This window comes from Clytia hemisphaerica, unplaced genomic scaffold (assembly GCF_902728285.1).
Source record: "Clytia hemisphaerica strain Z4C2 unplaced genomic scaffold, Clytia hemisphaerica genome assembly, whole genome shotgun sequence".
NCBI lineage: Eukaryota > Metazoa > Cnidaria > Hydrozoa > Leptothecata > Clytiidae > Clytia > Clytia hemisphaerica.
The window spans coordinates 3,195,083-3,216,135 of record NW_027103286.1 but is presented as its reverse complement, the minus strand read 5'-3'; the positions used below and the strand labels follow the sequence as shown (position 1 = coordinate 3,216,135).

General features: G+C 33.7%; 3 protein-coding genes across 3 annotated transcripts; 2 read left to right on the top strand and 1 right to left on the bottom strand.

Annotated features, from left to right (window-relative positions):
* Window positions 1-1,406: 1,406 nt before the first annotated feature.
* Window positions 1,407-20,662, bottom strand: LOC136807295 (uncharacterized). Its single transcript, XM_067063909.1, has 32 exons — window positions 20,601-20,662; window positions 19,918-19,946; window positions 19,481-19,556; window positions 19,121-19,165; window positions 18,896-18,955; window positions 17,968-18,039; window positions 17,787-17,864; window positions 17,164-17,210; window positions 16,998-17,010; window positions 16,373-16,474; window positions 16,172-16,210; window positions 15,614-15,688; window positions 15,382-15,443; window positions 15,087-15,171; window positions 14,857-14,935; window positions 14,260-14,316; window positions 13,824-13,974; window positions 13,435-13,521; window positions 13,061-13,196; window positions 12,678-12,813; window positions 12,270-12,317; window positions 11,972-12,030; window positions 11,561-11,621; window positions 11,283-11,355; window positions 6,186-6,241; window positions 5,943-6,025; window positions 5,488-5,626; window positions 4,808-4,868; window positions 4,250-4,358; window positions 3,543-3,598; window positions 3,033-3,145; window positions 1,407-1,582 (listed from the first exon to the last, which is right to left on the bottom strand). Exons 4-32 carry the CDS (start codon window positions 19,151-19,153, stop codon window positions 1,428-1,430), a joined length of 2,325 nt encoding a protein of 774 aa, XP_066920010.1. The 5' UTR covers window positions 19,154-19,165; window positions 19,481-19,556; window positions 19,918-19,946; window positions 20,601-20,662; the 3' UTR covers window positions 1,407-1,427.
* LOC136805799 (uncharacterized) lies at window positions 6,435-8,653 on the top strand. The gene is made up of 3 exons (XM_067062363.1): window positions 6,435-6,887; window positions 7,175-7,291; window positions 8,030-8,653. The coding sequence occupies exons 1-3, from the start codon at window positions 6,836-6,838 to the stop codon at window positions 8,602-8,604; spliced, it is 744 nt and encodes a 247-aa protein (XP_066918464.1). The 5' UTR covers window positions 6,435-6,835; the 3' UTR covers window positions 8,605-8,653.
* Window positions 9,611-10,726, top strand: LOC136808114 (uncharacterized). The gene is made up of 3 exons (XM_067064661.1): window positions 9,611-9,662; window positions 9,843-9,959; window positions 10,113-10,726. Exons 1-3 carry the CDS (start codon window positions 9,611-9,613, stop codon window positions 10,724-10,726), a joined length of 783 nt encoding a protein of 260 aa, XP_066920762.1.
* Window positions 20,663-21,053: the final 391 nt, after the last annotated feature.

Sequence of the window (21,053 nt, the reverse complement as noted above, 5' to 3'; positions counted from 1 at the left end):
AAGGAAAAAATTACATGAGACAACCTTAATATGTTTCAAGAAAGTTATTGAAGTTAAACAATTTTTGCTACTTTCACCAAGTTGATTTTTCAAGAAAATCGCTTTCTTACCATAGTATAAGAAAGCCGCGGCTGGAATGATGACGCTATTGTTTTTGTCGTAAATGGATGTTCTATCTGTGTCTCCGTGGTTTATAAGAACTAAGTCGAAGGTAACAAAATCCTTAACCTTAAAAGTGTTCATAATTTTTAATTGAAGTACAATTACTTTTCAAGTCTCAAATTTTTCTCGCTATCCTCTCTTATTACCTTATTTGAAGTATATTTCTATAAATTCCAAATAAACTTTTATAAATTTTGGACCAAATAACACACATTTTATTACAAGAACTAATTTTCAAATGTTAAACTTTGAATGCTTGCTGTCACCTCAATACTGTTGTTTTTCGAATGGAATTTTCACAGAATGCAGCTTGAATATTTATTTACTAGTATAAGTATTAATTTTTCAGAATAATCAGGAAGGCATTTCGAGGCACTCAATTTTCTTCAAGTTCTTAAAGCACTGACATTCTGACGTTCTAGAACTTTTAAACCAAGAGTCTTTTCTTTTACTTTGATGTTATGAATGCGCGAATTATCAAGAGATTTGCATTTATGAGCAAAATTACGTCCAACGAGGGAGTTTGTTAAAAGTCAAATTAAATTGACAATGGAAATTGTCACTGAACCATAAAAAAAATTCGTTCTTACGACATAGATAGAACAACAGAAATTCAGCTGTACTCATTCCAGCCGCGGCTTTCTTATACTATGTTCTTACTCTGTCTTAAAAAAAGAGAAAAAATGGTAGAGTAATTTTGAAAGCAAATCGAATCGAAACTGCCATTCTTTTAATCTAGTGGCAAGGAAAGTAGATCTTTATCTACCATCAAGGGTATCTTGTAAACCTATTCTTAAGCCTTTAGTAGTCCAATCATCGTGGCTAGCCATCGTCAACATCGTGGGCAGACATTCGAGGGTGACTTTGGAATAACTTTGAAAATTGGATATTACTCTTGAAAATCTTCAAAAAAGAAGATTAGAAATAACGAAACACAAAACATGTTTTTTGATGTTTTCACGGTTTTCATTTTAAGGCTGAAAATTGACCAATTGAATGACCAATAAATACAGAAAAAGCACCGAAAATAATTACCGTGTGCTTTAAAAAATCGCTACCGAAAAGGCTTCAAGCGAAAATGGGAGAGTTCCGATTTAAGCGTATTATAATATAGAAGGCATCTTCTTTGAATTTCCCTGTTTCAAGTGAAAATGCTAAGCCCAGAAGTCAGAATTCGATAATCGTCGAGAAAATAGCTAGAAAATCAAAATTAATACAAAATATTAGAAAACATTCACATAAAAATCCCGTCCGTTTTGTAATTCTTAAGAGTTCGCCAGTTTGTTCAAGTAGCGGTCGAGGTCATCAAGTAACGTGTAATTATCAACTGCTATTCGTGCGATCGTTCTCATTTCACTGGATTCGAATTTCATTAAAATAGTGCTCTGTGGCGGCAAGTAAAATCCAACTTTCAAGAATGCTGATGAAAGAAAAAGGTTATGAAAGTTTATACGGTGCGCCGTTAAACAGCAACTAACTTGATAGTACGTATATAGCAAATGAATTGAGGCCAACTAATAATTAGCTCAAACACGCACAAGTTGTGGGGAAATGACAAACTATCAAAATGAATACAGTTGACAGTCGCTAATTCGAACTGAAACGGGGAATCTTTTTTATTCAAATTAAAGAGAGATTCGAATTATTAAATACTAGCCGTCCCGGCGTCGTCCGAGACGACTTCTTACTCCTTTTAATACGCTCGCTTCGCTCGCTTTTCTATTTTTCAGAAACTTGTAGGGATTTGTATACAAATGTACTTATTTTGCGAGAAGAAATGTTGTTAAATTTAGGCCTTTTTCGTAAAAATTGATGTTTAAAATTTTTAAGGGGACACTAAAATTAATGCACATTAAAAAATATGGTGAAAGTATTTTTAGTTGAATTTTGATTTTTCTTCTCCTTATTAAATTGTATAAATTTGTCATAATTTCTTTTGTTGAAAACCTTCAAACAATAATGTTCTTGACTCGCTAAAAATAATGCTCATGCAAATATTGGTGAAAATTGAGTTAAAAATTTCTCGCGAGAAATCGGTCATACTTTAAACGTGCTTTTTTTGGGTTTTTGGGAGAGGAAAGACTATTATTTTCCTCACGCAAGGATGAAGATAAAAAACAAATAGAAATTCAAATTCAGTATTGGAGGTACTTGGCAACACCGATCACTCCAAAGACCACAGTGCTTTACGGTGGAATATAAAGAGTGCCTTTTTTCAATACCTCTTAACAGAGTCAACAATTATTTAACAATTAAACTCAATGCGTAAGTAAAAGCGTTTTCATTTTGCTATCTCAATAGAACAAAAAATAGCAAACATTGATTGAAAATTTTCATAATTGAATTGGGAATAAGTCATCAACTTTTCTCATATTGTCAAGTCCATTAAATTGAAATGTTTTTATCAGAGTATCAAATAGAAGGGAAATGTCATCGGAGTTTTATTAATCTCAAGGGTAATCATAAATATGATGTCTTTTTGAAAACTCAAATTTTATCTTCGACGTATTCCCATGTGAATCAAAATTATTTCATAACCGACATAAACTTTTTTTTAAAAAACTATAAATTATGCTGATAGTGCTATTGCATAGTCAGTTGTGTTTCTCCATCAAGGAGAAATGTGCTCTCTTGAATGGAAGTGCACTTGGCGAATAGAATTGAATATACAATCAAAAAGGCGCGAAAAAAATTGCCGTGTATTTAAAAATCGCTAGCGAAAAAGCCTCATGCGAGAATGGGAGAGTTCCGATTTAAGCGTATTATAATATAAGATATTTTAAGTGGGTTTCTCTTTGGCGGGGACTGGGGATTAGTTCGAATTATATAAAGATTCGAATAGCAGAATTTCGAATAAAAGGGATCCTGACCTGAATCTTGGTCATCATCCAAGGTAAACGGTTGTAGTAGCGTCAACAATTGCTCTTGAGTTGAATTATGAAGCACTTTGACTGAAAGAGCTTTCATTGATGTGGGATTCTCTCTGAAAGAGAAAGATGAATTCCGGTAAAAGTTAAGGCTTGGGGACACAAATAGTTTTTTTCACGTTGGTACAATGCAACATGCTCTATCCCACCAACACAAGAAAAAAAGTGTGTGGTTTCTTTTTTTGTTTCATGGGACAAAAAGTGAGGAAAATACCCAAAAGACACGCTGATTTTGTCCCTGGGACAAAAGTCAGATTTCACTTTTATTGGTAGAAAGAAAAATGGGGTGGAGACACGAGAAAGCGTTTCAGGTTGGTGGGATGGAGCATGTTGCATTGCACCAACGCGAAAAAAACTTCTCGTGTCCCCAAGCCTTTAGAAACAAATTTGAACTATTCTTCAAAGGGATGAAAGCCAATCATTGTTCAAATCATTCACTTCATTGCTACTTACATAGACTTTTGGTCGTTAATAATATCATTCCAAAGTTGATGGAATAACTCGATATTCTGTAAAAAGGGAAAGATGGATGAGAATCAGTTTAAAATAATGGTTTACACTCGGGGGGGGGGGGGGGGGGGGGGGGTACTTGGGCAAAATGGATGTCAGGTATGTGCGAGTCATAAAAGCCCTTTTTTAAACTCTCGAAAGTCCCTCAAAAGGTTACATAAAACGCTAAATTCGCAATTGAGTTTCTGAAAATATCGCAAAATTACGAAATACAAAAAGCCGACTCCCTCAAAAGGGTCATAAATTCTGGTAAATTTGAGCTAAAAATTGGGACAAAGTCTCTAAGAGGGTCGCAAAAACGTCGAAATTCGGTCTTTCAGGGGTCGATTGTCGAACTTTGACTCGGATATACCCATCACTACGCAAACCTAGTACCCCCCAGGGGGGGGGGCGTTACAAAATAAACTGCGCCAATTTTTGTAAATTTGTCCAATAACCACAAGGATCACAAAATGACATCTACCGGTATATTCACTTTAACCAAAGAACAAAGTCGAACCCAGTTCCTTTAGTTCACTTCTTATCTACTGATAGCGCTCATGAAAGGTTGTATCACGTCTATTGGGGAAATAAAAAAATGGCGCAAGTGGCTCTGGGTACGAGATGAGAATGAGGTGAATTTAAAATGACAAGCTGCTTTGGACACTTACCTGTCCGGTAGAAAGTTTAGGTAAGGGTTGAATGATGTCCACAAATGACAGTTGAAAAGATTGACATGCGCAAACCGAACATTCGTTCTGTCTGTCAATGTATGTTATCCTGGAATTTAAGAATATTTCTTTTTTTGAAGTAACATTATGAGTGGGGAACAAAAAAATCATTCATGCTTTCGCAAGCAGAAACTCTACGTGAAATTAACGACAAAACCTTTCGCTGGCGAGAATAAACTCTCAAGACTCAGTCCCAAAGACGTTTACTTTTGCGAGAAAAAAAAACTAAAATCGCGAAAGTTGCAAAGGTTTTTGTTCCCGACACTTTGTACGCCTAAAATAAGGGCGAAGTGACCCTTAGCATTGAGAAGTGATAAAGCGAGCCAAAAAATGCAACTGCAATGGTAAAAAATTTGTAGAGATATTTAAAATTAACCATCTTAACCATCAACACATATCGGAGAGTTAATATTTTCAAAGCAACACTTCTTTCAATTATATAAGAAACTTATTAATAGACCTACTATACGGTATGTAAAACTTTTAGCAATTAACTACCTTGTCTTGAAATCTGCAGCACATGGTTTTTCGAAGGTAAAGCAAACAGCTAACCTTTGTCCTTTGTGGAAAAAATAACAAAAAATTTAAGTTCCAACCAAAACACACAGTTCACACTTTTACCAATATCACCAATATCAAAATCCAGACAAAAGTGTAAAAGAAAATCGCCGGGATACCTGCTCTAACAGACGTATAGACTACTGATATCCACTAACGGATTCGTGCTCCTGATACCTATCACATGAACAAACTATCGAATTCCAGGGTTAATGTTGACGCCTCTTCCAGCCTTGGAAAAATGACTTTTTACAGGGTAGGAAAAATGACTTTTTACAGGGTAGGAAAATTGCTTTATTTACACCAGAGAAAATAATTTTCCAGCCTCGTTATAATTCATAAAATAGTTTTCAGGTTCGAAAAGGGCTTATTTCCAGGGTGGAAAGCATTTTTCCAGGTTGAATATTTACTTATTCAGGGGTGAAAATGTCGTGATTCCAGGTTGGATACTTATATATTCGGCGGCGAAAATGACGTAATTCCAGGTTGGATATTTACATATTCGGGGGCGAAAAATGGTATTTTTCCAGCCATGAATTCGAACATTTTTTCCTGTGTATACTACCAGCGGGTTTTTAAGAGGTCTGTGATTCAGACTAACAAACTTATGGATCGTTTACCTTCAGGCTTGGTATTTTTCCTTTTGGAGAGGTATGGGCACGACACGTTTTCTGCACTTGTATGATTTTCTTCTGAAATGATCTCAACTTCGATTCCGAAAATATCGTCAACAGTTTCCTTGTTCTCCAGGTCGTCTTTCTGTACAGATGAATGAATGAATAAATGAATGAATGAACAGATGAATGAACAGATGAATGAACGAATGAATGAACAGATAAACGAACAGATGAATGAAAAGATGTATGAACGAATGAATGAACGAACATTGCATAAATACGACCAACTTGGCTTTTAAGATTTTTTGAAAATATGAGAGAAATAATGGGTTCAGGCTTAAGATGTGGATTTTGATATCCGGAGAATGAAGGAACGAACAAAACAAGAAAAAAGAGGAGCCAAAAAAAAAAACACAGGAAAAGTAAAGAAAGTGAATTTGGATACAAAGTAAACTTACGTAAGATAGCAGAAAGTTTTTCTGAATTATTTTATCAAAGTTTCCATCTTTTGTCAAAGTCTCGTGGTAAATTTGTGCAGGAGCTAAAATAAAAAAAGAATTAAATTTACAGGAGAAATGTTCACAATTTGGAAAAAGTCGGATAAAGTCTAACACTCACTCATTCAAGTGATGCCATCAAGGTTAAAAAATTAATAATGGAAACACTCCTGTCCACTACCAACCAATCAGAAGACGACTTACATTTTTCGGGAATATCCGGTAGGACCCTTTCGACGTATGTTTGGTTGCAATCATCCCTGGTAAAAAAACAACAACAAGCGTTTCGATATGGAGCTTTGTCACTAGTATATTTACTCAAATTTAGGTTCAATCAAGGTCAATTGAATATCTATCTGGTCGGCAAACTCAGGCAAGCAGATTCAATTTCATTTTATCAATGATCAATATCGGTGAACAATCTACATTGTTTAGCTGGGTCACCTGCAGCGACTTTCCTAATTTTGTAGATTTTGTTGATTTCTCTGACGCAGATTTTGATCATGTGATCAATATGACCAGTATCGATGGACAAAAAAATCATCTTTAAAATTTAAAACAACCCGACTTCCGAGCCGGACTTGTTTTTTATTATAGCAACTATGATTAAATCGGTCTTAGCAATACAAAAATGTGACGTGAAAGCTAGACAACCAGAAAAAATTGACGTCAAATATTTTTCACAGTACTTTAAAGTTCGATGTTTTGGCCGAAATCAATAATAGTTGGAATATTTTGCTCTAGAGCAACAGTAGTGAATAGCCAATAGATATTTAGTTATTTTGCTGTTGGATTATAAAATTGTCAATTTGATTTTGCTTCATTTCATTGACTTTATTTTTGGAAGTTGCAAGATGAGAGTACGTCGTCTTTTAAAGAAACCTAATAGTGTATTGCGATTGAAAGGTAATAGATTTCTTGGATTTTTTAGTTTAAATTTATTGTGATTCTGAGTTCATCTAGTCAAAGCGTTTTGATTATTTTATGGTCGGTGTTATATATTTTTATAAAGAGACGTATTCTTTAATGGAAGAATGGAAAGACGTAACGCTCCAATTTCTAAAATTATTAAACAACTGCTAGTTTTGAAGGATCAGCATTTTTTTGATTTCACAAGGGATCTTCCTTGCATTTATATATACTTTATCTGTCTTTAGAATAATTGAAACTAAGATGATCTATTTTCATTTCAGCTGGAAGCAGATCGTACAAGGCGGTCATTTTAGACTTATTGCAAGAATGTAAAAGAATTCTTGAAAAGAACAACATGATGATCCCTGAATGGTTCGATGGCTCATCTTTTGAAACAGGTAATTGTATAAATGACTTTTTTTATATCATTTAGCCACTCAGAGGTATGCAGACATAAAAAAGTCAACTCTATGTATAGCCTGGTGGTGTACTAAAAAGTACTATTTTTTGGTTCGACTTATAATTCGTGAAATAAAGTCTGTCTCAATATAATCTGTAGCGAAGACAAAAAGACTGGGACATGTGATAGAATTCGTATATAAGAGTGGTTCTGTACTGGTTGAAGAGATGACATTGAGTAAAATATAATAAATTTGAAAATATTAAAAAAAAAATGAAAATGAAGATGAAAATGAAGAAGAAAAAAAAACTTCATTAAAAATTGTCCTAGGATCTTCACTTTCTTATTAGGAAATCTCCAATCTATCTTGGAGGGTTATCACTGTGAAGAAATTTTCAAAAATATTCATTCAGTCAAAAAACATAGCTTGAAACTTCTGTCTGGTTGGCTGGTTGAAATGGGCTCCATTTATTGTTTTTAGAACAAAGAATCGCTCGCGTGAAAATGATAATTATAGCACTGTTTTTCACGAAATCGATTTTTTCTTTATTTTATAATATTTTGATTATTTTTTATTTTGTAATATTCCACTCTTGAATATGTTTTCAATGAGCAAAAAATCGCTGTTTTATTCAAATTTTATTTAAAAAATTGGAGGCTTTAATTTGCTGCAGATTATATTTTGAGAAAGAATTTAGCTCTTTATCTTAATCATTTCCCGTTTTTATATTTTCAGGCTTTTTCACGAACGAAGGGCGGTTCGTCGAAAAAGAAATTTGTTCCGTAAGCTCCAGTCATGACAAAATTTGCAAAACCAAAATCGTTGAAGACAATTACGAGGCTCTCGAGGTCCAAGAAGACCACTATGAGGACTCGTTAACCGGCATAGAAGAGCCAGTCACCGAAACCGGGAAAGATGTTGTTCTTGTTATGGAAAGTGAACAAGGTTTGGAACAAATTCATGTTTATGAAGGAGCTTCCAAAACGAATGAAGTTGAAGATGCTGGGTATGAATCCGATAGCGGATCAGAAGAAACCTATTCGGCTTTCGGATTGTCCAACCTTCTGGCCAAAACTAGTAGCCAAAATATTGAAACCTTCGAACCTTGGTTCATGCCGAAGGACGACAAAGATGTTTATGAGCCGTTGAACGAGAGTAAAAGTAAATTTGGTCCCATCGGGCCACCAGTGAAAAGCAATAATAAAGGCAACCAAAACGAAATGGCAAACATCCGAAGACAACGAAACTTCTTTGAAGAATTTTCCAATGACGTGTATTCCCATTGGGAATCAAAAATTTGGAAGAATTAATCTAGCAGTAGCCAATATTTATAATTTTATATTTTTAATCCGTATACATTTTTTCTACTAATATATTTAATAACAATTTTTCTAACCTTGGTAATTTTATAAAGTTGTCAATTTAAATATTCCAGGAAATGAGGACCTCAAAGTCATAATTTCCCAAGACATTATGACGTCATGGGTCTAAATGTCCTGGGAAATTAGGTAGGGTCGCGCGAGTGGCGAGAAATTAAGACTCTAGAATAAAATACCTTAGGCGCAGTCAACAAGTTGACTTTTGGTATGGTGAAATATAAAAGCATACCAAAAGGGAACTAATTTTGGTAGGAACTAATATTGGTGAGTAGCAAAAGTCAAAAAAAAATTTAATATTAGCTTATTTTTGGCGAGTGAAAAGTTTTTTTAATTTTGGTGAGAACTTAATTTGGCAAAATGACAGCGTAAATATGTTCCATTTCCCCTTATTTTGAGCAACTTCAATGAATTCTAAGGGTAATTTTAAGGGCAAGAAACCAAAATATCTGATTTTGGCGAGCGAACAAAATATTATATTTCGGCGGGAACTAGTTTTGGCGAATTTCGTCTAAATTCGCCAAATTTGCCTAAAATATTCCGCCAAAATAAAGTTCTATTAAGCTATATTCTGCCTGAATTTGCTGATAGTTGAAAATAAGAGTACTTTATATTGTTTACAAGAGTACTGTTACGCTTGTGTTTTCGTTACCAGTCACTTCGAAGCAGATCGCGCCTCTAAGGGTTAATGGTGCAAAGAAGTAAATACTAAGGGAAAAAATCCACGTCGTCTAGTATAGGCCAGATAAGATACCTATTACAGATATCAATTTATAACTGACGTAATAGCGCAGACTGACGTCAAATATTTTTTTGCACGAAAACTTAAAAAAAGTCTTGAAATCTTTATTCCAAAGTAAAAGTTGAATTTGGACCGCTAGATAATCTGATTTAGTTTGGTTATTCGATTAATCAATTTGCTTGATTACAAAATTTTGAGATGAGAATTCGACGTGTCTTCAAGAAACCTAACGGTATTCCCAAGTTGAAAGGTAAGCTTTCGAACTTTTGAAATACCTTAACCCTAGGAGTCTTTTGGAAGGTCTCTCATGGAAAATTGCTTTCTAATTTTACGATACAAAAATTAGTTGTGACTTTAGACAAAGACAAATTCGCATTGATATTTGCCTAATTTCTAATTTCGAGAACTAATAACATATTTTTCATTTAAGGTGGAAGCAGATCGTACAAGGCGGTCATTTTAGACTTATTGCAAGAATGTAAAAGAATTCTTGAAAAGAACAACATGATGATCCCTGAATGGTTCGATGGCTCATCTTTTGAAACAGGTAATTGTATAAATGACTTCCTACATCAATTCAATAAAGCTATTCCAAAGGTAAATTTGTCTGTACTAAAGCTACTAACAAATTAGTTTTTGGTTCAGCTTACATTTGATGTTTGAAGAAACAACTCATAATTTCCAATTTTGTAATTTTCAGGCTTTTTCACAAACGAAGGGCGGTTTGTTGAAAAAGAAATCTGTTTCATGGACCCCAGTGATAAAATCATAAAATCTAAAATTATTGAAGATAAGGCCGATGCTGTCGAGGTCCAAGAAGACCACTATGAGGACTCGTTAACCGGCCTGGAAGAGCCAGCAATCGACACCAGGGAAAATGTTAATCTCCTTATGGAAAGTGAACAAGGTTTGGAACAAACTCATGTTTATGAAGAAGCTTCCAAAATAAAGGAATTGGAAGACGCTGGATACGAATCCGATAGTGGATCAGGAGAAACCTATTCGGCTTTCGGATTGTCCAACCTTCTGGCCAAAACCAGTAGCCAAAATATTGAAACCTTCGAACCTTGGTTCATGCCGAAGGACGACAAGGATGTTTATGAGCCGTTGAACGAGAGTAAAAGTAAATTTGGTCCCATCGGGCCACCAGTGAAAAGCAAAAATAACGAAAACCAAAATGCATTGCCAATGCCAATGCCAATGGCAACTATCCGAACACAACGTAACTTCTTTGAAGAATTTTCCAATGACGTGTATTCCCATTGGGAATCGAGAATTTGGAAGAATCAATCTGGCAGTAGCCAATACTTGTAATTTTCATATTTTAATCCGTATACATTTTCTACTAATATATTTAATAATAATTCTTCTCACCTTGGTAATCAAATTTGTCTATTCAGTGTTTTCTTACAACAAAAGACATCTCAGCGCTGGAAGATATTTTACACATAGACGCGCTAATTACCTCAAGGCCAAATAATTCTGCTTTTCCAAAAAAGTCCGTGCCTCCCTGTTGAGGATATATATCGGACATCCAGGGGATCAATGCTATTAATTTTGGATATCCAGAGAGTAGGGCTTTATAAGAGGGAGAGGATTTCCAGGTGGTACAGGACAGAATGCCTGGATATTCAAGGGCCGGACAGGACAAAATGTCTAGATATCCATGGGTGCCGGACAAAATCCATGGATATAACAATATTCAATCCTTTTATCGACTTGGACATCCAGGATATCCAGGGGGTCTTTTTTTTTAACCCAGACACCCAGGGGGCTGTGGAACTCGAAAAATGGATATCCTCAACAGAAGGGGTGTACGGGAAATTTACTCAGGGCCAAATTATTCGGTGACAAAATATCACTTACTTACATTTGGAAGGACAGGAAGCTTTCTTCGACTTCTTTAATGAAAGGTAAACCAGAATTGATAGCCTTTGCAACTTCTAAAAAAAAAACAGAATTGGTTACATAAAGGTTAGATGTTTCTCATAAAAAAGTTTCCCTGGAAATTTTACCTTTTATAAAGATCTACCTATGGAGAGAGGGAACAGAAATAAATCCACATAGACATTAAGAAGAGCAGATCAAACATTACATTTGGAAATATTATGAAGCTAACTTGTGATAAAACAAATAAACAAAGTATACCTCCCAAATGGTTAACATTTTGATTTTTGTCTTGTGAATGTGGTATCAATATGTTTGAAAACTGGAAAAAAGGGAGGAAAGTTTGGTTTGCTACCAGAGGCACTCGACCTGAAAACTAACGTACGTGCGGACAAAAGTTGGACCCCGACAGTACAGAGCAAATTTAACTAAGGTCGAGCAAATTTGGGCAAAAAATCGACCCTTTCATTTCATTTTCTTTAGAAATTTTTTCTCACTTTGTACACCCTTACAGTGCACTTTCTCCCGCATTTCTACCCTAACAGTGCATTTTGGGAAGCAGCCTGAAAAACGTACTTACACACGTAAGGTAGGTTGCTTATCTTATATGCCCCCTTCCCGGGGGTTGATTTGCATGCAAACAAGTCAAGAAAGAGCGTGTATTTCACTTACATATTCGTGCGAGACATTGCCAATAGTCAGATAATAAAACATTGCTCGATCACATATGTCTGGTTGTGTACATATAGTCAAGGGAAAATATCTTTAGCTTGTCTGTGATTCAAGGATTTGTGAGACTGTTTCAATGAATGAATGAATTAAAATAAACTCAGGTGTTTCGTTTAGGCGATTACTCATCATTTTAAGGAAAGGTTTCTACAAAGAAAGTACGAAAATACTTCATTTCAATATAGTTTCAAGAACGAACATTCAAAAACATTTTAAGTCGACATATGGTGAAAAAGGATACTGTAGTCGATGAAGTTCTGTGAAATTTCCCATAAGATTGAAGCAACACCTAAAAGAACAGACTCCTACATAATTATTGTGAATAAAGTATGCGTTGAACAGTCAAAAAGAATGTAGGTAAGATTTATTAAGTCAAGTGCTAACAACAATTCTTGATATGAGTAAGTCAAAATGACGTCGCATTTTTTACCGGAAGTAGCCGAAAAAAGCCAGGTTTTGATCACCGTCTTTCTATTTTTTGGTAACAAGCAGTGGTCAAATACTGGCTTTTTTCGTGTGTTTACGTTAAAAAATGACTTACGCATATCAAGAATAGGAATTTATCTTCAATGGCTCCGAAATACAAAAATAAGGAAAGTTAAGATTCGGAAAAAACATTTTACATACACAAAAAAGATGATTTCTATACCGTATCTGATTTCTGCTTTTTGACCATTAGATAGGAGTATTTCTGTGCAAACGGAGAGAAGTTGTGATCCGTTCTCCCAGCTACATTCGTCAAGAAGACTGGATTGAACTAGACCTTGTAATTTCTGTATGATGGCCTAAAAAGGTTTGATCAATAAAAATTTAACATGAAAGTCAATAAGGTAAATTTTTATCATAAGCATAAAATTGTGTTTTGACGTGCATCAATTCGCACGAGCTACAAAGTAGATAGATCTACGTGAATGGCAGTTGTGCTGCGAGACTCAAGTTTTACGAAATTCACTCATAACTCAGACAAAATGTTTGCCGACTGACAGTGCAGAGAATCGAATTCTGGTTTAGATTTTAAGATGTTTTCCTCACCATGGGCCATATTTCTTTGATAGAGGCCACATATTGGACGTATAGGAGGTAGAAAGATAGGGAAGCTGCGATTTCTTTCAATGTGAAGTTTAGTAATCGTTTCATGATGGCTTTCCATACAGCTTTTGAGCAACCTCTACGAAACAAAAAAAAACACAGAATGGATAAATGTAGTAATGGTTGAAGATAAACTATATCATGAAAACTATATCAAAAATTTCACCAGTCATGACTGCGACTAAACCCTTTTTAAATGCTGTGAGAAAATCGATGGATTACTTTCATTGGAATAAGTCAACAATAAATAGCCTCTTTTTCGTTTTCAATGCAAAATTTCTTTCTTGAAGTTTTATACCCAAAACTAAAGGAAATACTTTTCACAATGGGCTTCTATGCTTTGACAGAAATCGGCGACATTGGCTGACACCTCCACATTCTTGACACCAATTTCTTCTATGAGCCTAAACGATGAGAACCATAATGATAATAATCGAGTAATAGCAAAGTTACACATAATGTTCTTATCCCTTATGCTTGAAGAAGACAAAAACTTACTATAAAACTAATTTTCTCATAGTGCATAGTTCAAAAGTAATTCATAAGGTCAATGATAAAATCATAATACAAAGACATGTCCCTTAAATTTAAGACAGCCAATTAATTTACTTAGTCCTTTACAAGTCAAAAATGAGACGGAAAGTTAGCACTAAAGAAAGATTTTCTTATAGCTGGATAAATTTGATAAAAATACAAAGAAACTTACGCAATGACTTGATCTTTTATTTTCTTCGACCCATGACAATACAAGTGAAATAAACATAAGAAAAAAGAAGAAGTGTCTTTGTTTGTTTGGATGGACGAGGCATGACGTAACACCATCTCTAACATCGAGTTCTGTACTTCAGCTGGTATTTCTGCGAAAAATATATCAAATAATAACTTTTTAGAATATTTGCAGGCCCGTTAAAGATTTTGTTTTTAAATAAGAGTGATATCGTTTGCTTACTTATCAATTTTAATTTGATATGAAACGGGAACACTCGACAATAAAACCTTTAAGTGAAAACAGAACATTTAGTACAAATTGTTTATCGAGTTAAACCTTAATGGTTTTCCTTTAGCGTTTAATTGGCTTTTTAAAGAATGAGAGTAAACCTCACGGAATTTGAAGAGACATAATATGGTCTAATACGATATACCTATGCTACATCTTTCTGATATGTTGACAATGGTCTGATATTTTGCAGGAAATTTATCTAGAAAAAATCGTCAAGTCAAATCAAATCTTTAAAATATTTTACTGGTTTCCAGGTAAACTCATGACTAGAAATACTCAGAAAAACATTTTTCTACTCTTATCAAGTTGTTTAAGGTGGTACTAAGCGCTCCCGGGGGGGGGGGGGCAGTCAGGCAAATTGACCGACGGGTATGTGCGGCGGTTAAGGGTATGTTTTTCAAAAAATCAGAAATGCACTGTAAGGGTGGACTTTTGATAAATGCACTGTAAGGGTGGACTTTTGATAAATGCACTGTAAGGGTGGAAATTTCAGCAAATCTGAGAAAAATTGCAAACTTTTGCTCGAAAATGTTGATTTTTTTTGCCCTAAAAGAGTTTAAAATTTGAAAAAATGCACTGTAAGGGTATGAATTTCACCGATTTTTTTCTGCACTGTAAGGGTGCGATTCTAAAAGCCAATTTTTTCGCCGCACATACCGTCAGTTGGTAAACCCACTGCCCCCCCCGGGTAAGCGCTACAAATTTTTTAAAACCAAAATATAATACTGAAACAACATACACATATTATCATATATGGTTGGTTGCAGCGAAGAAAACATCATGAAGCTTGCACTTTGGTTGACAGTTCGAGGTAAATTCTACAGAAAAAAAACAAACAAAGAGAAAACACAGTTGTAAGCAACATAATTTGAGTGAAATTGACCAAAAGACATCATGCAGAGTTGATGGTTTGATAAAACGAACATTTTTGTTGATTTAAGATTTAGGATGAAAAAGTTTTCTACTCACTGTGAAAAGCCCATCAATCCAATAATGAATTAAAGAAATGAGTTCGTCATAATTCTGATCCATATTTTGTGAAAGTGTTAACTTCCTGAAAAAAATGTATTTTAAATTATTTGGTCACTAGGGTATTCTGGAGAAAGCCGAAAGGAAATGACGCTTATGATTTATGTTGGAGATGATGTGACGAACGGCTAAGTCAGAGACATTAAATGTAAATTCTTTTGGGAATTTAGAATCTTTAAATCTAAATATTTGGCAAAATTACTTAAATTTATATAATGGTAAACTATCAATTTACATCAACGTGGTCATAATCTGATCATCGGCTTGTTGGCTTTGTAGCAGACTTGGATAATTCATCTGAAAATAAAATTCTAGAGCTGATTGTGCTTTATGCTGAAATATAACTATTCATCATCAACTAAGACTACTTTACAAAGAATTATGCTATTTATAAGAAAATATAGTGCAGTTTTGATGGTAAAGAATTTCAATTGTCAAAAAATTATCAAAAGAAAGCCAGAACTGACCTGTGAATAAATAGAAATGTATGTCAAAAGCACATCCCAGGATTGAATACTATATTGCATGATAGTGTTCAGCAACTAAAAGCAAGTAAAAATGAGTGATAAAAGTAGAACAGTTTTTCACTTTTTTCAGTATTGCAACCATGGTATATTTAAAATTACTACTTGATTATCATGCTGGTAAAAAGTGCTGATGGGGCTAAATACACCAATGGTTGTCGAGCACCTTGTATGATTGGATTTGTATGATTGAATAATTATTTGAAATAGACAAACTCGTCAATACAGTAGAGTTCCATAACTAGAAAGCCCATTGGGAACGCAAATTTGTTCGAGATAAGGGAATCTCGAGTTACGGATAATAGTTTATAGGGCATTGTTAACTGAAGGGACCAGAAAGCTTGTTCGAGTTAAGGAGACATTCGAGTAATATATGTTCGAGTTATAGAAATTCCACTGTAGTAATTTTCGAACACTAGAGAAGGATGACCCCCATTTCCTTGAATCTTATAAAGGCAAGTGAAGAAAGTCCTCCACAAATTTTCAGTAGTAGGAGCTTACATTTCTGGAAATACGCCCTTGATCTAAGCAAGGTAACAGCTGAAAGAGAAAGGAAGGGTTTGTATTAAAAAAAAATAGTAATAATTAACACAGTACAGAACACAAGGATTGAAATACTGTTGAAATAACAAAATATACGTTCAAGAAAAATCTGAAGAGATGCAACAAGAATAACTAAGAGAATAGAGATGTGCATTTTACCTTGACCAGTAGTTGCAGTAAACCCGTCACAGATAGAGATCTTGTTTGATCAATCAAGAAAGATATACTCTTATTTAGCTCTGCTTGAAGTTTTTCGTCCAGCTGAAAGGGATAAAAAATATTCGAATAAACATCCTCTTCTTTTAAAGGCACCTTCCTAAAGAAAAAAAAATCAATAAACAACCCCCAAACCCAACAAACCCCCTTCGAATAAACACCTCCCCTCTAAGAGGGGCATTTATTTGAAACGAGTAGCTGTAAGGGAGAACCGTAAGGAGGAAAACTTGGATATGTGTTAATATTTTTCTTCTTTCAGTATTCAAACTAGTTTTGACCCATCTTTACATCTCTAAAAAGACACATTTAAACTGAAAGAAAATGAAAAGGTAAAACATGGTTCCTATTCACTTTATTGAATTAACCTTGGTGGAAGATTATTTGAAAAACGCCCCCTTCTTTTAAACTCTCTCCTCTTTCAAATGTCCCTTCTAAAATCCAAAAAATTCAATGAACACCCTGGGCGTTTATTCGAAGTAATATGGTATGGAGGTTTCATCAATTCAAAGATTATTTTCAAGGAACACTGATTCAAGTCAATTAAAATATGTCAATAAAGAAAGCATACCTGAATTTCGCTCCTAAAATAAAGCAAAGAAGACAGTTAAATAATACTCTGAGTGAGAATTATAAATACGCAAGAGAAAATACCTATCTTACAGAATGCCTAGTTAGGAATCACTGTATAAGTAGCTGTATGTTTTCTAGGAATTTAAGAAAAATTTTTAATCTACCTCTGTGCTAGTCCAGTGATATGATTAATTAAAAACGCCAAAAGAATCTGAAAAAAACAACAATGAGATTAAGATGTTTATTTTTTTGCGACAAAATGTAAACATTTGATTTTAATCACATATTAATCACATAATAATCATTATAATCACTACAGTCACTTGTATGTGCCCAAAATTAAGATTTACTGATCAGCTATAAGTATACAAAAATTTTCCACTATTTTTTACCAATTATCGATATTCATGATGTAATCTTTGCGCCGAAACAATAGATATGAGATAACATTATTGGTGGCAAGAAATTTGGCCTACTAACCTATTTCATATTGAAACCAGGGGAAAATAAACTTTAATAATTTGTGATGTAATATAATAGAACTAAATATCTTTTGGAAGTCTATTGTAGATAGTTAAAGAATTTCAATGAGAGAGTTTTTTTCTGCGTTTTGGAGTATTTGGACTTTTTGATTAATCTTTTCTTATTTTTTTCTGGGGGTCCTTGCTTGGAAAACATTGGGGAATGCAAATGTTTTGCCACCAATAATGAGGGCCAAATGTTTTGAATCGGAGTGTCAATCAAAAAAAAGATTACATCATGAATATCAAAAATGTGATGAAATTACACTATGATCATATGATGCAAAGCTTCTCTCCCCTTTAGCGGTTGCCAATAATGTGCTCATCTGTTCCAGTAGTCCATCCTATAAAATGGATTGGAAAGTATCTTCATTATAAAAGCATTGTTATAAAAAGATAGAATGAAAAAATTAATCACATGAAGTACAGAAAGATTTTGAAACTTACATCAAAGTTTTCTTGAAACAAAATTAAACATTGACTGCATGTTTTTCTAAGCAATGGATGTCCATTGTTAACCTATAAAAATTAAATCAAATATATTTCATTAACAAGTTAAATATTTTCTACATATTACTAATAGCTTCATGCTGCTTACAGCAACAATCATATGTAAATGAAAATCAAAAACATACTCTTTCTTATCTACAGAAGTTAAAAATTTGAAATAAGTGTTAAAAAGTGATGAATTGATGCGTACTATTAAAAATTAATTATCGAGTGTGATAAAAAAGGGGTAAAATACTATTATTTGTCCGGTGGGACCTCTTTAAAATTTTTCAATAAATATTTGCTGATGTGTCTAAATGTGGAAATCAATTCAGTTCTTTTATTAATTAGTTTTTGTTTGGATGTGATGATGTGGTATTTTTCGGTTAAGCACAATAAAAATTATAGAGATTTGTTAACGGAACTACTCAATAATCATACCATATATCCGGGGGGGGGGGGGGGGGGGGGTACTAGGGCAAAATGGGTTACGGGGATGCTCCACTGGTCAGGGTACCTTTTTTAACCTCCACGAGTCCCAGGTAGGGTCGCAAAAACACCAAAATAGAAAAATCAGTCCCTCGTAGGGTGCCTATTTCTAGAAAATTTGGGGAAAAAGTAGAAAGTTTTGGAATTTCAGTCCCATTCAGGGTCACTTTTTTCGCAAATTTCAGTCCCACGTCGGGTCCATTTTTCGAACATCAGCGGAGCACCCCCGTCGGTCGACAAGGGTAGTACCCCCCGGGCCATATATAATAAGCTGATTAAATTGTAAAAACAAAATTCAAAACTCTTTTCTTTGAGAAGGGATAGCCCAACTTTTGCAATGTAATTTTAACACATAATTGGGATATAATTGTAGATGACTTATTAAAATTTCTCATGCCTTGAAGATTGTATCCAGAAGTTGATCCAGTAATGTTTGATAAAGGTCATATTTTTCATTCTAAAAACAAACTATTTTTTATTAGTTAAATATTGACATTGATTTTTACCAAAAGAGGCAAAGCAAATCAGCAAGTCTCTTTGAACATATCAAAGGCAGGTAAGTAAAATGGCAGCTAAACACAAATAGAAAATAAAGAAAAGTCAAACAGTTTTAATGAAATACCTTGAAATCAAAAACGTTCGCAACCACAGTCATTGTCAGTAAAACCTGAAAAACATTTGATAAAGAAAAGAGTAAATCTTATTATATACAAAGTAGGAATACCATGCAGAAAAATACCCAATTATTTCACGATATACTTTGTTTTTAATGTTCTTGGTTTTTCTTGATAAAAAAAGATTTTTGAAACCTTTGGATGTTCTTAACTTGTTCTTAATATATTGGCCATTGAAGCATTATGTTCTTATAGTTTGTTCTTATAAAAAACGTGTATAAGAAGAAACTTGAAAATTACTACAACCTCCCCAGAAAAACAGAATCTAATTTTTTGGTAATGTCAAAACCAAAAATTAAAAAAATGACCTGGCATTTTAAAGCAACCAAATGATTTCCAAGAAAAGTGAAAAGATTTTGAAGGGAACCAAACACTTGCTCCGCACTAAAAAAACAAGCATAGAAAGTCTTTAAAACCAAGCTTATGACGAGACATTTGCAATGTTAGCTTCTTTAGGCTTATGCAAATAAATGGATAGAAAAAATAGAAACATTACGATCATTTAAGGAACTGCCAAGAGAAATTAAGTTGAGCCCAAATGTACATACATACAAAAGTACGGATGAAAAATTACAACCTTTTATGGTGAAAATTATAAAACTATAAATCAATTTTACTATTATTCTTTCTAAATTTTGCGTATTGGTAGAAAGTTAATAAGTTTACTGATTTTCATCTTAGGAAAAAACAATCGATTTTCTGACAAAGTAAAAAAGAAAGATAAAAGAAAGTAGAAGTACTTTACCCATCTGTATCAAGCACAAGAAAAGTTATCTAAGAGATGAAAAATATTGAGAACTCAAAATTTAGAAATGTATTTTACTTTGAATGTATTTAATTAACAAATTAAAAAGTTTTAAAGAATTACCAGACTGTTTTAGATTTTAGCCTGCAGATACCTACCATCATTGGCCAAAAGTACTACAAACTCATTTTTACAGACTAAAAATTGCCAAATTGTAACTGCAAAATGTTTTGCATAGTAAAAACCTTTTTTGTAGAAAATAAAGTCAAATTGGCAAAAAATAGAATTTATCATTGTGTAAACTGGGTGACTCAGAAAAAAGTATAAGAGTTTGATGGCTAACTGTGTCCGAAATAAAGTGAACTTTTAATGAATTCTTTTGTCATTGTAAAGAGGAAAGGCAAACTTAAAATTTGGTACATACAACTTTTTGAATTTGGTTCAGTGGGTCTCAAGTTATAAGCTTTTGAAGTAAAAAAAACCACTGTGCCAAATTTTAAGTTTGCCTTTCCTCTTGACAATTAAAAAAGAATATAGTAAAAATTCACATTAATTGGGACACAGTTAACCATCAAACCTTTATACTTTTTTCTGGGTCACTCGGTATATTATGAAATTCAAAAACGTAGTAGCAAATAAGTTAAAGAAATTAACTGGTAGTCTTTGATAGAATGAAAACTTACATTCTGCTCTATGAATAACACAATTTCTATCTTGGCGTTCTCCGTCAAATTCTCTGAGAAAAGATACTAGAAAGAAGAAAATGAAGAATATAAACTGCATGATAATGCAAGATAATCACGAAAGATTTGCTCAAAAATGTTTTTTGATGGCTGTATTCATTTCTATTTCTATATATTTATTTGGATAAATTCATTAGAATTACTTTCGCAAATATTTAACAAAAATTGTTATGAAAATTAAAAAGGTTAAGCCTATAAATACTGATAAATTTATAATACATTGTTAAAATAAGCTGAGAAAGGGGAAAAACAAGCTTAGAAGAAGACTCAAAGACTTAGCATGGCATATTCTGGAATAGTGTTAATAGTTAAGTCTTTATGTTGGACTAGACATACCAGAGGAAGTGCTCAGGGTAGGCAAAATTTCTGTTCGAAAAATAACAGTGAAGGAAG

Coding starts and splice junctions, on each gene's coding strand:
- LOC136807295 (XM_067063909.1), bottom strand. CDS start 19,153: ATGACTGTGGTTGCGAACGTTTTTGATTTCAAG. Junction 12,814..13,060: donor TCAAAGAAATATGGCCCATG/GTGAGGAAAACA, acceptor AAACCTTTTTAG/GCCATCATACAGAAATTACA. Junction 5,627..5,942: donor AAAACTTTCTGCTATCTTAC/GTAAGTTTACTT, acceptor TCATCTGTACAG/AAAGACGACCTGGAGAACAA.
- LOC136808114 (XM_067064661.1), top strand. CDS start 9,611: ATGAGAATTCGACGTGTCTTCAAGAAACCTAACGGTATTCCCAAGTTG. Junction 9,663..9,842: donor CGGTATTCCCAAGTTGAAAG/GTAAGCTTTCGA, acceptor TTTTCATTTAAG/GTGGAAGCAGATCGTACAAG. Junction 9,960..10,112: donor TGGCTCATCTTTTGAAACAG/GTAATTGTATAA, acceptor TGTAATTTTCAG/GCTTTTTCACAAACGAAGGG.
- LOC136805799 (XM_067062363.1), top strand. CDS start 6,836: ATGAGAGTACGTCGTCTTTTAAAGAAACCTAATAGTGTATTGCGATTG. Junction 6,888..7,174: donor TAGTGTATTGCGATTGAAAG/GTAATAGATTTC, acceptor TTTTCATTTCAG/CTGGAAGCAGATCGTACAAG. Junction 7,292..8,029: donor TGGCTCATCTTTTGAAACAG/GTAATTGTATAA, acceptor TTATATTTTCAG/GCTTTTTCACGAACGAAGGG.